This window comes from Artibeus jamaicensis, unplaced genomic scaffold (assembly GCF_021234435.1).
Source record: "Artibeus jamaicensis isolate MK-2021 breed Jamaican fruit bat unplaced genomic scaffold, CSHL_Jam_final scaffold_461, whole genome shotgun sequence".
Lineage (NCBI taxonomy): Eukaryota > Metazoa > Chordata > Mammalia > Chiroptera > Phyllostomidae > Artibeus > Artibeus jamaicensis.
Window position 1 is genome coordinate 9,986,581 of NW_026522045.1, and position 13,420 is coordinate 10,000,000.

General features: G+C 34.7%; 1 protein-coding gene across 3 annotated transcripts in view; it reads left to right on the plus strand.

Moving 5' to 3' along the window:
• The window catches only part of COL4A5 (collagen type IV alpha 5 chain), a 293,639-nt gene that overhangs the window by 163,403 nt on the left and 116,816 nt on the right, over window positions 1-13,420 (plus strand). For all 3 annotated transcript variants that reach the window (XM_053657521.1, XM_037167116.2, XM_053657520.1), the window contains 8 exons: window positions 515-568; window positions 665-721; window positions 979-1,023; window positions 3,384-3,437; window positions 5,334-5,375; window positions 7,668-7,800; window positions 12,818-12,991; window positions 13,326-13,409. In XM_053657521.1, coding sequence (XP_053513496.1) covers window positions 515-568; window positions 665-721; window positions 979-1,023; window positions 3,384-3,437; window positions 5,334-5,375; window positions 7,668-7,800; window positions 12,818-12,991; window positions 13,326-13,409 — 643 coding nt within the window. The remainder of the gene's footprint in view (window positions 1-514; window positions 569-664; window positions 722-978; window positions 1,024-3,383; window positions 3,438-5,333; window positions 5,376-7,667; window positions 7,801-12,817; window positions 12,992-13,325; window positions 13,410-13,420) is intronic.

The window sequence follows — 13,420 nt, forward strand, 5'->3', positions numbered from 1 at the left end:
TTCTCTCCCTCTTTTCTCCCTCCCTTTCCCTCTCTAAAAAAATAAGTAAATAAAATATTTTAACAATTTGTGTCAACAATAAAAATAAAGTTAAAAAAGAAAAAATAAATAAAAATAAGTTACCAGGGATGGTTCTAGGTCCCTTTGCCTAGCAGATTTCAACTTTGAATTAGAAACCTCTTATTATCTTTGGCTATACTACATAAGTCGTAGTTCAGTGTGATAAAAACATTTCTAGCTAACTGTACTATTAACAGTATTTTTAAAAAGATTTTATTTATTTATTTTTAGACAGAGGGGAGGGGAAGGAGAAAGAGAAGGAGAGATATCAATGTGTGGTTACCTCTTTCATGCCTTCTACTAGGGGCCTGACCTGCAACCCAGTCATGTGCCCTGACTGGGAATCAAACTGCCATCCTTTGGTTCACAGGCCAGTGCTCAGTCCACTGGGCCACACCAGCCTGGGCCTATTAACAGAATTAATAGTGCTTTCCTTTCCCCTACTACGGCATAGGGACTTCCTGGTGACCGAGGGCCTCCTGGACCTCCAGGGGTGCATGGTGCTCCAGTAAGTAACCTAAAATTCTTCAGCATCATGTAATGTAAATTAGTATTGTTATACAGTATTCCATGAAGCAATGTGAAACTATTTTTGTGTTTACAGGGTCCTTCAGGTGGTATGAAAGGGGAGAAGGGTGAGCAAGGAGATCCTGGCAAAAGAGTAAGTGTTATAATTACTAATACACTTTGCAAAAAGTGTTAAGTATATGTATGTAATTTCATTCTTTCCTCTTAAGTCCTACTTTCATTGTTTCAAAATATCAGAATTGAATAAAATATTATTTTATTTATTGTGATATTGGAGACTAAAACATTCACTTAATTTAGTCCAAGGCAGGAATAAAAGTTGTTGCGTTCTTGAATCTCATACTTCCTAAATAACAAATTTTTATTCTTTCATTTCTTTGAATCCTATAGGGTAAATCAGGCAAAAATGGAGAGAATGGCCAACCAGGAATTCCAGTGAGTAAAGTCCATTCCCCTCAAAAGAAAATAAAAAAGGCAAGGTCAGAAAGCAGGATCACAAAGAAACTTATATTTGGAAATAATTTAAATCAATGGAAAATACTGTCTTTCTCTTTTGAATATGAATTTGATATTCCTCTGTTTTTAAGTTACATTTTTTAAACCAAAATCTGACTTTTAAAATTATATTTTTAATTAAGTTTATTGCAGTAACATTGGTTAATAAAATTATATAGGTTTCAAGTGTACAATTCTGTAATACATCATCTGTATCTTTCATTGTATATTTACAACCCAAAGTCGAATTTCCTTTCCTTACCATGTTTGACCCACTTTACCCTTTACTGCTCTCTATCCCTTTCCCTCTGGTAACCACCATACTGTTGTCTGTGTGTATGAGTTTTTGTTTGTCTTGTTTGTTCATTTATTGCTTTTAGTTTTATATCTCACATATGAGTGAAATCATATGGATCTTCACTTTTTCTGACTGATTTATTTCACTTAGCATGATATTCTCAAGACCCATCCATGCTGTTGGAAATGGCAGTGTTTCATCTTTTCTTATGGCTGAGTAAGATTCCATTGTATTTATGTTTGTGTGTGTGTGTGTGTGTGTGTGTGTATTTAAGTCAGACTTATTGATATATAATGTGTATACAGTGAAATGAACCATTATTAGCATACAGTTGTATAACAAACTCCATAGTCATAAACAATTTCATCATCCTCAAAAGTTTCCTCACACTCTTTTTTTATAGTCATCCCCTTCCCACCACTCCACCCAAAGCCCCCAGCAAAAATGGATCTGTTCTTTATCCTTATAATATTTCCTATTCCAAAGTGTCATATAAACAGAATCATATTGTATATAGCAGTTTTTTTTATTTCAGTTTACATTCAGTAGTATTTTGTATTAGTTTCAGGTGCACAGCATTGTGGTTAGGCAGTTATACTTTACAATGTAGTTCCCCCTATACTTCAGTCACTCATCTGGCACCACACATAGTTATTGAATATTTTGACTATATCACCTATACTGTAGTACTGTACATCCCCATGACTGTTTTGTAACTACCAATTTGTACTTATCAATCCTGTCATGTTTTTCACCCAGTCCCTCAACCCTCCTCCTTTCTGGCAACCATCAGTCTGTTTCTATTTTGTTTGTTCATTTATTTTGCTCTTTAGATTTCACATATGGACCTAAAAGGTATTATGCTAAGTGAAATAATTCAGACAGAAAATCACAAATACCATATGATTTCACTTATATGTCTATATAGCCTTTTGAAACAGTATTCATTTATATAGCATAATACATTGTACTGCATGTCAATAGTTTAATAATTTTTATTGCTGAGTAGTATTAGTTTGTATGGGTATACCAGGGTATGTTTATCTATTTACCTATTGAAAGATATTTTGGTTGGTTTTGGTTTTGGCCATTATGAATAAAATTGCTAAAAACATTCACATACAAATTTTCATGTTAGCATAATTTTTTTTTCAGGAAAAGTTTTGACAGATAATTCTAATTACTACAAAAAGAGGAAAATTTAACACATGTGAGTCCAGCAATAGTATTTCAAGAAGCCTCACTATTAAGAGTATCCAAAGTAGATATTAAAAGAATTTTTCACTGACAGATAAGAAATTTGATGACATTTGGAGAGAATTCCAAAGGAAAGAGAGTATTTTTATCTAGACTGGAAATTGGAAGCAGTAAAATTACGTAAATTTGCTTACATATGATTTTGCTAAACAGGCAGCCCTCAGTTTATAAATTCCAGATTCACAAATGACTTAAACATATAAAATGACTTAAGAGGAGGTAAATGCAGCACCTCAGTTTCTGACTTCTTTGATTCATCATTAGGCAGCCATGATATTTAACAATTTGCCTTATTGTTTTCTGCAGATATTCCCCAGGGAGAAGGCTGTTCTCTGTATTGGGAGATCTCAAGTTAGGTCAAACAAAGTTAGTTTTGCTAGTGGAGTCTTTTAGGGAACCACCAGCCAAGTGAATTAATGGCACTTCTCTGGGCAAGGAGCTTTGAAGAAGCTCTAACTCAGTATTTTTTTCCCTTCCAATTGCTGCCAGGCCACCATTTTTAACCTTGATTAAATGGTATTAGTTTTCAAGGCTACTCTGGAGCTCAGGATGGGTGATGGGAATAGAGCAAGTTAAAATGTCACTCGTTTTCAATAAATGCTTCCTGTATTGCTGTAAGCTTTGGTTAATTTCTGGTGTTCTAAAAAAGTTGACTCTGGCCATTTTTATGGAAAAGAGTTTTTTTTTTAAGGTGGCCCTTACCCCACCATATTTTGTTGATGTTACTCTGTCGTCTGTTTTAAAGGGTCTGCCTGGTGATCCTGGTTACCCTGGTCGACCAGGAAGAGTTGGAGAAAAGGTAAGAATTAAAAAAATTTAAGTAACTAGTTTTATTCTCATTAACATAATTCTTTTCTCTCCCAATGTTGAGTTATAAACAATAAAGTTCTCAGAAAAAGTTCTCAATAACTACCTTTTATATTTAAAACATACCTTCTTTACCCATCTTTTGATTTTCCTCCTTCTTCTAAGTTTTCATCCATTATTCTAAATCACAGTCCATGTGGTGGAAGTAGATAAAGAATTGTTGAACTTCAGCCGTTTCCATTGTGAAAAGTTGCTGCCTTTGCTTTGAACATGTATCAGCAAAACTTTGTTCTCCAGAAAGAAAACTCAGCACCATTTTAGTGAGGTCCTCCTACTGAAAAGACCTATAAGCCGTGGATCTAGAATGTCTTCATTAAGTATTTCCATGTTCTATAAAATTATTGCCTAGAAGTCTGTGGCTAATTCTTTTTTGTTGTTGTTTATTTTTTTGTTTTTAATTTGGCTATGCAGCCTGACAATTTTTTTAGTTGCCTATTTAAAAAGTGACTTTGAAATAATGTGTGAAGCACTTAATTCCCCTATGTATAGAAGATCACAAAATAACCAGTTTTTAAGTCTCTATGGTCTCTAATTGCTTTTTATGAAAACTAAAACTGAGCCCTGGCTGGTGTGGCTCAGTGGTCTGAGTGCGGGCCTGCGAACCAGAGGATCAATTTTGGATTCCCAGTCAGGGCACATGCCTGGGTTGTGAGCCAGTTTCCAGCAGGGGACCCGTGACAGGCAACCATACATTGATATTTCTCTTCCTCTCTCCTTCTCTTTCCCTCTAAAGATAAATAAATAAAATCTTTAAAAAATATATCTTTAAAAACCCTAAAACTGAAAAGCTTTGTTTTGTAGGCAAGGTGTTACAAAATTAAATGTATTCCGAGGGCACATATTTTAATGGTGGTTTATCTCTAAATTAGATCTAAGTTCTATCTTGGCATAAGAGGCACAACTAGAATAAAGGAAGATATAAATACTCAGAGAGTAAGATTGTTTTTCAAGTATTAAGTAAAGTTATAGTGCAGAGTAACTTCTTTAACTAAAAGGAGCTTATAGATAGTTGAAAGGTTTTTATGAATAAGTCTAGAATGAGAACAGAGGTGTGAGAGAGACATCTATCCTTGGGTTTTGGCAGTGGAGTAATGGTAGAATACTGTGTTCTTCATGCTGTTATAGCTACTGGTTAAGGGTAACATTTTTGTCTGAATTTGCCTGTCTTTAGCTTTTAAATGCAAACTTACAGGAACAATTATGATTTATTAGCTATTTCTGATGATACTTAAGTCCATCAGCTATAACATATCTGTCAATGATGGAAATTACTGCCCTTGACAAATGTTATGACAGGGAATATGGCTAAATGTAAAAAAAAATGTAATGGTTTTAACTAATTCTAGTGGTACCACTTTTTATTCAGTATCTTCTTTTTCTTTTTAATTAATTTTATTTAGTTATTTTTCAAGTACAGTTTTTTGTCTATTTTTCCCATCCCAGCCTCCCCTGCCCCTTGCTCCCCACCTCCCTCCCATTTCCACCCCCCTTATTCAGTATCTTCTTTATAAAATATTTTCTTAGAAATACCAATCTTAAAATCAAAGAGTGTTAGAGCTAGAAATATCTTAAAATCTTGACTTCCAGATAACGCAGACAAATTAATTGCTTTGGTCAAGATCATATAGCTAGTAAATCTGAAAGAACATCACAGGTCTTCTTAGGCTTTAGCTTACTACTGTTTTGTTTACCTTATGTTATATATTTTTGATCTATTTTATAATGGATTTCTCGGTCTTTATGGAACTTAGTTATCTGTTATGTTTTTGAAGAAATGGATATTTTCATGTGATTTTTTACTAATCTACTTTAAAATTGTATTGAATAGGGCCAAAAAGGTGACATTGGCCCACCTGGCCCACCTGGACTTGTAAGTTATTTTTTAGTCTTCATTTACTAAGTTTATTAATGTATTTTCATTTTTATGCGTTAATTATATACTCTGTTCTCTTTCCTAGTAGAACACAAAATTCCAAGTCATTTTCAACTTCTACTGTCTTAAAAATCTTTACATCTAAACATTTCATGATGTTGACTTCAGAGTCTTTGTATTTTTCTGTCTGTGTATTACATCTCCATGGTAAAGTTCCAAAATCATGACATTATGGTTTTTTTTGCATCATGATTGACAAATCATTTATCAGGTAACCAGAGGTGGTACAAGTGTTGCTTACAAAGTTTAAATTAAAAAAATTGTTGGGGAACTAAGAATTGGTTCTTTCCCTAGCAGAACTCAGGGGAAAGGATTTAGTCATAATAGGTTTTCTAAGTTTGTAATTGAGTCACGCCTCTTTTTTTCACTGAATGTGTACTTCTCGGGGCTTTTAATAACAAATCTAGGAAACTATTCTATGAAAGAATAATTGGCCCTGGCTGGTGTAGTTCAATGGATTGAGTATGGGCTGCGAGCTAGCGGGTTGCCAGTTCCATTCCCGGTCAGGGCACATGCCCGGGTTGCGGGCCAGGTCCCCAGTGGGGGCCACGTGAGAGACAACCACACACTGATATTTCTCTCTCCCTCCCTTCCCCTTTCTCTAAAAAATAAATAAAATCTTTAAAAAAAGAAGAATTGGGGAGGAATGTACAGATGTTCTGTCATATTTGCATTTCCATGAAATTTAAATCAAATGTACTTCTAATCTTATTTAGAATAAAATATTATTGCTGCAATTTATAACAGATTGGTTTTCCTTTGGTTGAAATTTGGTAAGACTCTTGACTTTAAACTGCAGTAAAGCTGCAAGGTGCAAGTGCCATAAAACCTGTATGTTCTAATATCAATTTTATTCTTTTTGCCCAGATATTGATACTTAGTATCTTACTAGATTTAATGAGGATATACTTTTGGTTTTGTTAAATATTTTTTCTTTATCAAATGAGATGAAAAATTTTGGTGAATATCAGAAGAAATTGAAAATTTGAAAGTGCAGTTCCCTTCAGCATCTCACTTTCCTCTTTGAATTACTATTCCAATTCTAAGTCCCACAACTTTTAGTGTTCTTCTTTTGTCCAAATATTTCTTATGTCAAATAAAATACCACACTTTGTCAGTAGGTGTTGATTTGTACCTTGGACTGACACTTTCTTAAATCTAGGGCTTATTTACCTTTATAGCTCTTTGAGTTTAATTTCTTTATATTTAGATTATTAACATGAAATCCTTTAGGTGCCGAGGTTCTGAGAAGACAGAGAAAAGGAATAACCAGTCAGTTGATTTTAATCAATAGAGACTTCCTGGAAGAGGTAATTTTTTTAATGAGGAAGGAAGAATGTGGATTGCTGAAGGAAAAGATTGAAGGAAGGCATTACTGATGTTTAAAATGGCATATTCAAAAACAAAGACAAGAATGTTCAAGATGCATGAAGTGACCTTACTTTACTAAAAATTCATCACTAGAAATAGCAGCAGATGAAAAAATGAGAAAGGCATTGGAAGTGAAAAGTGACTTGACACAATTCAGGGTTAAAAATAGCATCAGATATAGTAAAAAGTAGTGAACAATTTTGAATCCTTAAACACAAAACATTGGTTTTTAAACAAGCATATCCTAGCAGTAGATTTGGATTCAAGAGTAAAAGTTCAGCCCTGGCTGGTATAGCACAGTGGATTGATCACGGGCCTGTGAACCAGAGGATTGCGGTTTGATTCCCAGTCAGGGCACATGCCTGGGTTGCAGGCCAGTTCCCAGCAAGGGACCTGTGACAGGCAACCATACATTGATATTTCTCTCCCTCTCTCCTTCCCTTCCCCTCTAAAGATAAATAAATAAAATCTTAAAAAAAAGAGTAAAAGTTCAGAGGTGCTTCTCTTAGTCTAAGAGTGAGGTAAGGATAGGGAGACATTTGAAGTGAAGAATGATCTGATTAGGTGATTGAAATGAATTGAATGTGAATTATAAGATAAGAGACATCTAAAATAATTATAGCTCTCTAATCTTGGAGTTCAGGAGAGTAGTAATATTATTACTAGTTTGAGGCAATTTCTAGTCAGTTGAAGAAGTGATATAGATGTGAATCATAATCTATGTATTAGCCAATGATTTTGCATCAGAGCACTTAGTGAAAATGACGACATTGTGATCATATGTAGTTGTTATGTTACCTTGAGGAGAACAAACTTCTTCCTCTTTGAGTTCTTTAATTTTTTTCTTTTATAATAAAGGTAATTCATAGGCCAGGGATTGGTGTAACTATAGGAGAAAAAGGAAACATGGGGTTGCCTGGCTTGCCTGGAGAAAAAGGAGAGCGAGGAATTCCTGGAATACAGGGTCCACCTGGCCTTCCTGGACCTCCAGGTAAAAGCAGCTATACTAATGTGCTTCTGTTCAGAGCTTTTTGACTAATCACATATAAAACATTATCATACTAGTCCCAGGGTGAACATGGCATTAGACATGAGTACTTTTTAATTGAAAAAAACTTCTCCACTCTTAGACTCTCTCAACAAATTTTTCACCTATACTTAAAAGCAAATCAATTGAATTGATTTTACTTTATGTTTTTTGTTTTTTTAATTATAATTTTTCATTGCCATTTAACTCCCTAAAATCCCCATGCCCTCTGCAATCACCACACTGTTGTTCATGTACATGAATCCTTTTCCATTTTTTCTCAATCCTGCACCATACCCTTCTGCCCTTAGCTGTCAGCCTGCCCTCTATGTATAAGTCTGTCTCTATTTTGCTTGTTAGTTCAGTTTCTTCATTAGATTCCACATATAAGTGAAATCATATGGTTTTTGTCATTCTCTGACTGGCTTGTTTCACTTAGTACAATGTTCCTCAGGTCCATCCATGCTCTTGCAAAGGATAAAATTTTCTTCTTATTTTCAACCAAGGGGTATTCCATTGCATAAATGTCCCTTAGTTGTTTCATCCACTCATCTACTGATGAGCAATTAAGCTGTTTCCATATCTTGATGATTATAAATAACACCGCAACAAAAAAGTGGTGCTTATGTTTTTTCAAATTAGTGGTTTGGGTTCTTCAGATATATTCCCAGAAGTGGGATCACTGTATCAAAAGGCAGACTAGTTTTTAATTTTTTGAGGTATCTCCATACTGCTTTCCACAGTGAATTCATCAGTCTGCATTCCCACTAACACTGGAAAAGGGTTTGCTTTTCTCCACATTCTCACCAGCACTTGTTGTTTGTTGATTTATTGGTGATAGCCATTGTGACAGATGTGAGATGATATCTCACTGTGGTTTTAGTTTGCATTTCTATGATGATTAATGACATTGAGCATATTTTCATATGTCTATTGATCATCTGTATGTCCTCCTTGGAGAGGAGTCTATTCAGGTCCTTTGCCCATTTTTTAAATTGGATTATTTATTTTTGCAGTGTTGGATTATTTATTTTTGCATTTGTTGACACAAATTCAGGAAACACAGAGTCCCAATCAAGAGGAACCCAAAGAGGCCCACTTCAAGACAAATTATCATTAAAATGGCAAAATTCCAAGAAAGAGAGAGAATCTTAAAGGCAGCAAGGGAGAAAAAGGAAATAATATGCAAGGGAGCCCTAATAAGGTTAGGTGCTGACTTCTCCATAGAAATGCTCCAAGCAAGAAGAGAATGGCAAAAGATATTCAAAGTAATGAGAACCAGAGGCCTGCACACAAGGCTACTTTACCCAGCAAGGCTCTCAATCAACATAGAAGGCCACATAAAGAGTTTTCCAAACAAAAGAAAGCTAGAAGAATACACCTACACAAAACCAGCTCTACAAAAAATACTTAAAGTACTGCTTTAAGGATAGGAAGGAAAAGAGAGAGACAAAGAGAAAAACAGGTATAAAATGGCAATGAATAAGTACCTATCAATAATAACCTTAAATGTAAATGGATTAAATGATCCAATCAAAAGACATAGAATAGCTGAATGGATAGGAAAGGATGACCCACACATATGCTGACTACAAGAAACCCACCTCAGGAAAAAAGACCTACACAGACTGAAACTCAAGGGCTGGAAACAAATTTTCCAAGAAAATGGCCAAGGAAAAAAAAAGCTGGGGTGGCAATACTCATATCAAGGGGGGGGGGAATAGAACAACTGTAATGGCATAATCAATAAAATATATTTAAAAATATTACAATAAAAAGGGGCCATAAAGAGAGATCCAGAAGGTCACTTCATAATACTCAAGGGAAGAATCCACCAAGACATAAACATTGTAAATATATGCAACCAACATAGGAGCACCCAAATATATAAAGAAAATCTTAGATCTAAGTTCAAGAAAGATATTGACAGCAACACAATTATAGTAGGGGAATGTAACACCCCACTGTCAAAAATAGACAGATTTTCCAAACAAAATATCAACAAAGATATTATGGCATTGAACAATGCCACACATGAAAGGGACTTAACTAGTATATATAGAGCCCTTCATAAAAAAGAAAGTGAATACACTATCTTTTCAAATGCATACGGATCATGTTCAAAGATAGACCACATGATAGAACACAAAACAATGCTCAACAAATTCAAGTAAACTGAAATCATCCAAAGCATTTTCTCCGACTACAAGGGACTGAAATTGGAAACAAACCCCAAGGGAAAACACCCAAAACACTCAAAATCATTGGAGATTGAATAGCATGCTATTAGACCATGAATGGGTCAAGAATGAAATTAGGCACGAAATCAGAAAGTTTCTGGAAACAAACGAAAATGAACTCACAACAACCCCAAACTTATGGGACACAGTGAAGACAGTCCAGAGAGGGAAGTTCATAGCAATACCGGCCTATCTAAAAAAGATAGAAACATTTCAAACAAACAACCTAAACCTACACCTACCAGAACATGAGGAACAACAACAAAGACAGCCCAGAGCAAGTATAAGGAAAGAGTAAAACCAAGATTAGAGCGGAATTAAATGGCATAGAGACTAAAAGCACAATTCTAAGGATCAATGAATCCAGGAGCTTTTTCTTTGAAAAGATAAACAAAATTGACAAGCCTTTAAGCAGGCTCATCAAGAAAAGGAGAGAGGACCCAAATAAACACAATCAGCAATGAAAGAGGAGCGATTACAGTTGACACCACATAAATACAAAGGATTATAAGAAATTACTATAAAGGTCTGTATGCCAAGAAATTTGAAAACTTAGGTGAAATAGACACATTTCTAGAAAAATATAATCTTCCAAAACTCAATGAAGAAGAAGCAGAAAGCCTGAACAGACCAATAACAGCAAAAGAAATTGAAGCACTAATCAAAAATCTCCCAAAACACAAAAGCCCTGCACCAGATGATTTAACAGGAGAACTATATGAAACTTTTAAGAGGTAATCCCTACCCTTCAGAGACTATTTCAAAAATTTCATAATGATGGCAGACTCCCAAACTCTTTTTATGAAGCAAATGTCATCCTAATCCGAACACCAGATAAAGACAAAAAAGAAAGAAATAAAACTTCAAGCTAATATCACTGCTGAACATAGACACTAAAATCCTCTACAAAATATTGGCAACCGCATCCAACAATACATGAAAAAGATCATACACCATGACCAAGTGGGATTCACTCAGGGATGCAAGGATGGTTCAACATTCACAAATCAGTAAATGTAATACATCACATAAACAGAAGCAAAGACAAAAATCACATGATCATATCAAAAGATGTGGAAAAAGTCTTTGAAAAGCTACAGTACGCATTTATGATAAAGACACTCTACAAAGTGGGAATAGAGGGAGCATTCCTCAATATAATAAATGCCATATATGAGACACCTTCAGCCAACATCATACTTAACGAGCAAAAACTATTAACTTTTCCACTGAGATCAAGAACAACACAAGGTTTTCCACTTTCACCACTTCTTTTTTTTTTAATTTTTTAATTTAATTATTGTTCAAGTGCAGTTTTCTGTCTTTTACTCCTATCCCAACCCATGCCCCAGTGCTCCCCACCTCCCTCCCATTTCCACCCCCCTTAGTTTTTGTCCATGTGTCCTTTATACTTGTTCCATTCATTTTTAAAAGAAAAAATGTTTAAAAGGGAACTACCTTAACTTGATGAAACTGTGTACTTCATATAGGAAGTGCAGGGTTGTACAGGAGATGTCATACTTCGTAGTGACACATCAGGAATATTCTCATTCAAGTAAAAAAATAAGATAAAGATACTCAAAGACACCAGTCCTGTTTGTCCTTACACTGGTGATCACAGCCAGTTGTACTAAGTCTGGAAGAAAAAAGAAGTGTAAGAATGGAACAAAAAATGTTGGTTATCCACAAACCATATGATTATCTACCCAGAAAAACTAAAATAATTAAATGACAAATTACCAAGACTTAAACATTTGCAAGGTGGCCAGATACGATTGCATACATAAATAATTTGCTTTGTTCTATACTAGCAATACAAAAATTAAACATATAACAGAAAAAATCAAGTTAACAATAATAATAACAGTAAAATTTACTATAGTAGTATATTAACTAACAAATAAGCACAGCAAAAGATGTATAAGACCTCTTTGCATAATTTTGTAGAAATATTATTAAATAATATAAAATTAATAATAAAATGGAGAGATATACTTAACCATTATTTGATGTTAGACCAGGTGATTCTACCAAATTTAATCCTTAAAGTCAAATTAATCTAATTCAAAATTCCAATGATTTTTTACAATGAAACTAACAAGCTGATTATACAATTCATTTAGAAGAGTAAATTTATCAATATCGTCAAGATGTTTTTTAAAGAACACAAAAGGGTATATCTTCCTTACCAGTTTTTAAAACATTGTAAAGCTGTTGTAATGAAAAGGCTCATCAGTGGTGCAGATAGAGGTAGTGGAACAGAAGAATGTCCAGAAAGAGACACATGGAAAGTTTGAAATGCTTCTTTTTCTTTTGCTAAAGGCTTCATAATGTTTCTGAGATTAAAAGATCTAGGTGTCAAAGAAGAGTGGATGGAGAGTCATTACACATTTCCAAAAGTAATAAAGCTACTTTAAATTAATTCTTTCCCACACTCAGACTGGTACATACAGTATTTGAAACTTTTCCTCCTTTTCTCAGCTGTTAATTCTCATAGGAAACAGCACATAACAGGCATTACACATTTGAGGAAGATCTTATTACTTACTGTCTCACTTAGAACCAAAGTACTATTGCCAAAATATCATTTTCATTATTTCAATTGGTATTTTTTCCTTTTTGTTTTCCATAATGTCTCACAAAACAGCAGAATATACCTCTGAAGACAGGAGGCAGAATAATGCTAGCTTTGTGAATTGTCTCTTTCTATCAGAATCAATGGGTAATTTTTTTTATCTTAGGGATTGCACTTATGGGTCCTCCTGGCCCCCCTGGCTTTCCTGGAGAAAGAGGACAGAAAGGAGATGAAGGTCCACCTGGAATTTCCTTTCCTGGATCTCCTGGACTAGGTGGAAACCCTGGGGCTCCTGGCCTTCCAGGGCTTCCTGGCCCTCCAGGTCCTCACATCCCTCCTAGTAAGCTATTCTTTTCTTGTAAATTCTACTGTCATATTTTGTTTTCATTTATAAGTGAATCTAATTGAAATTTGGCACCATTCTTTGTGTTGCTGATATCTAATAGATGCTATGGCTGCTTCTACTTTGATTTTTTGGTGATTCTTTAATGTTTCAATTTGCTTTTCAAATTTTTGCCAATATTATATTTTCCTTTTGCTTATAGTTAGTTTTATTACTACAGAGAAGTAGCTGTAAAGAAGTCTTTCTTCTAGCCTGTCAGATTTATTTTTTGTTTAGTCTTCTGGGCATTTCACAACAATTAACTTGCTATTCTTTTTTATTCTTATCTCAGGAGATGAGATATGTGAACCAGGTACCCCAGGCCCTCCAGGATCTCCAGGTGACAGAGGACTCCAAGGAGAACAAGGAGTGAAAGGTTTGATGCTC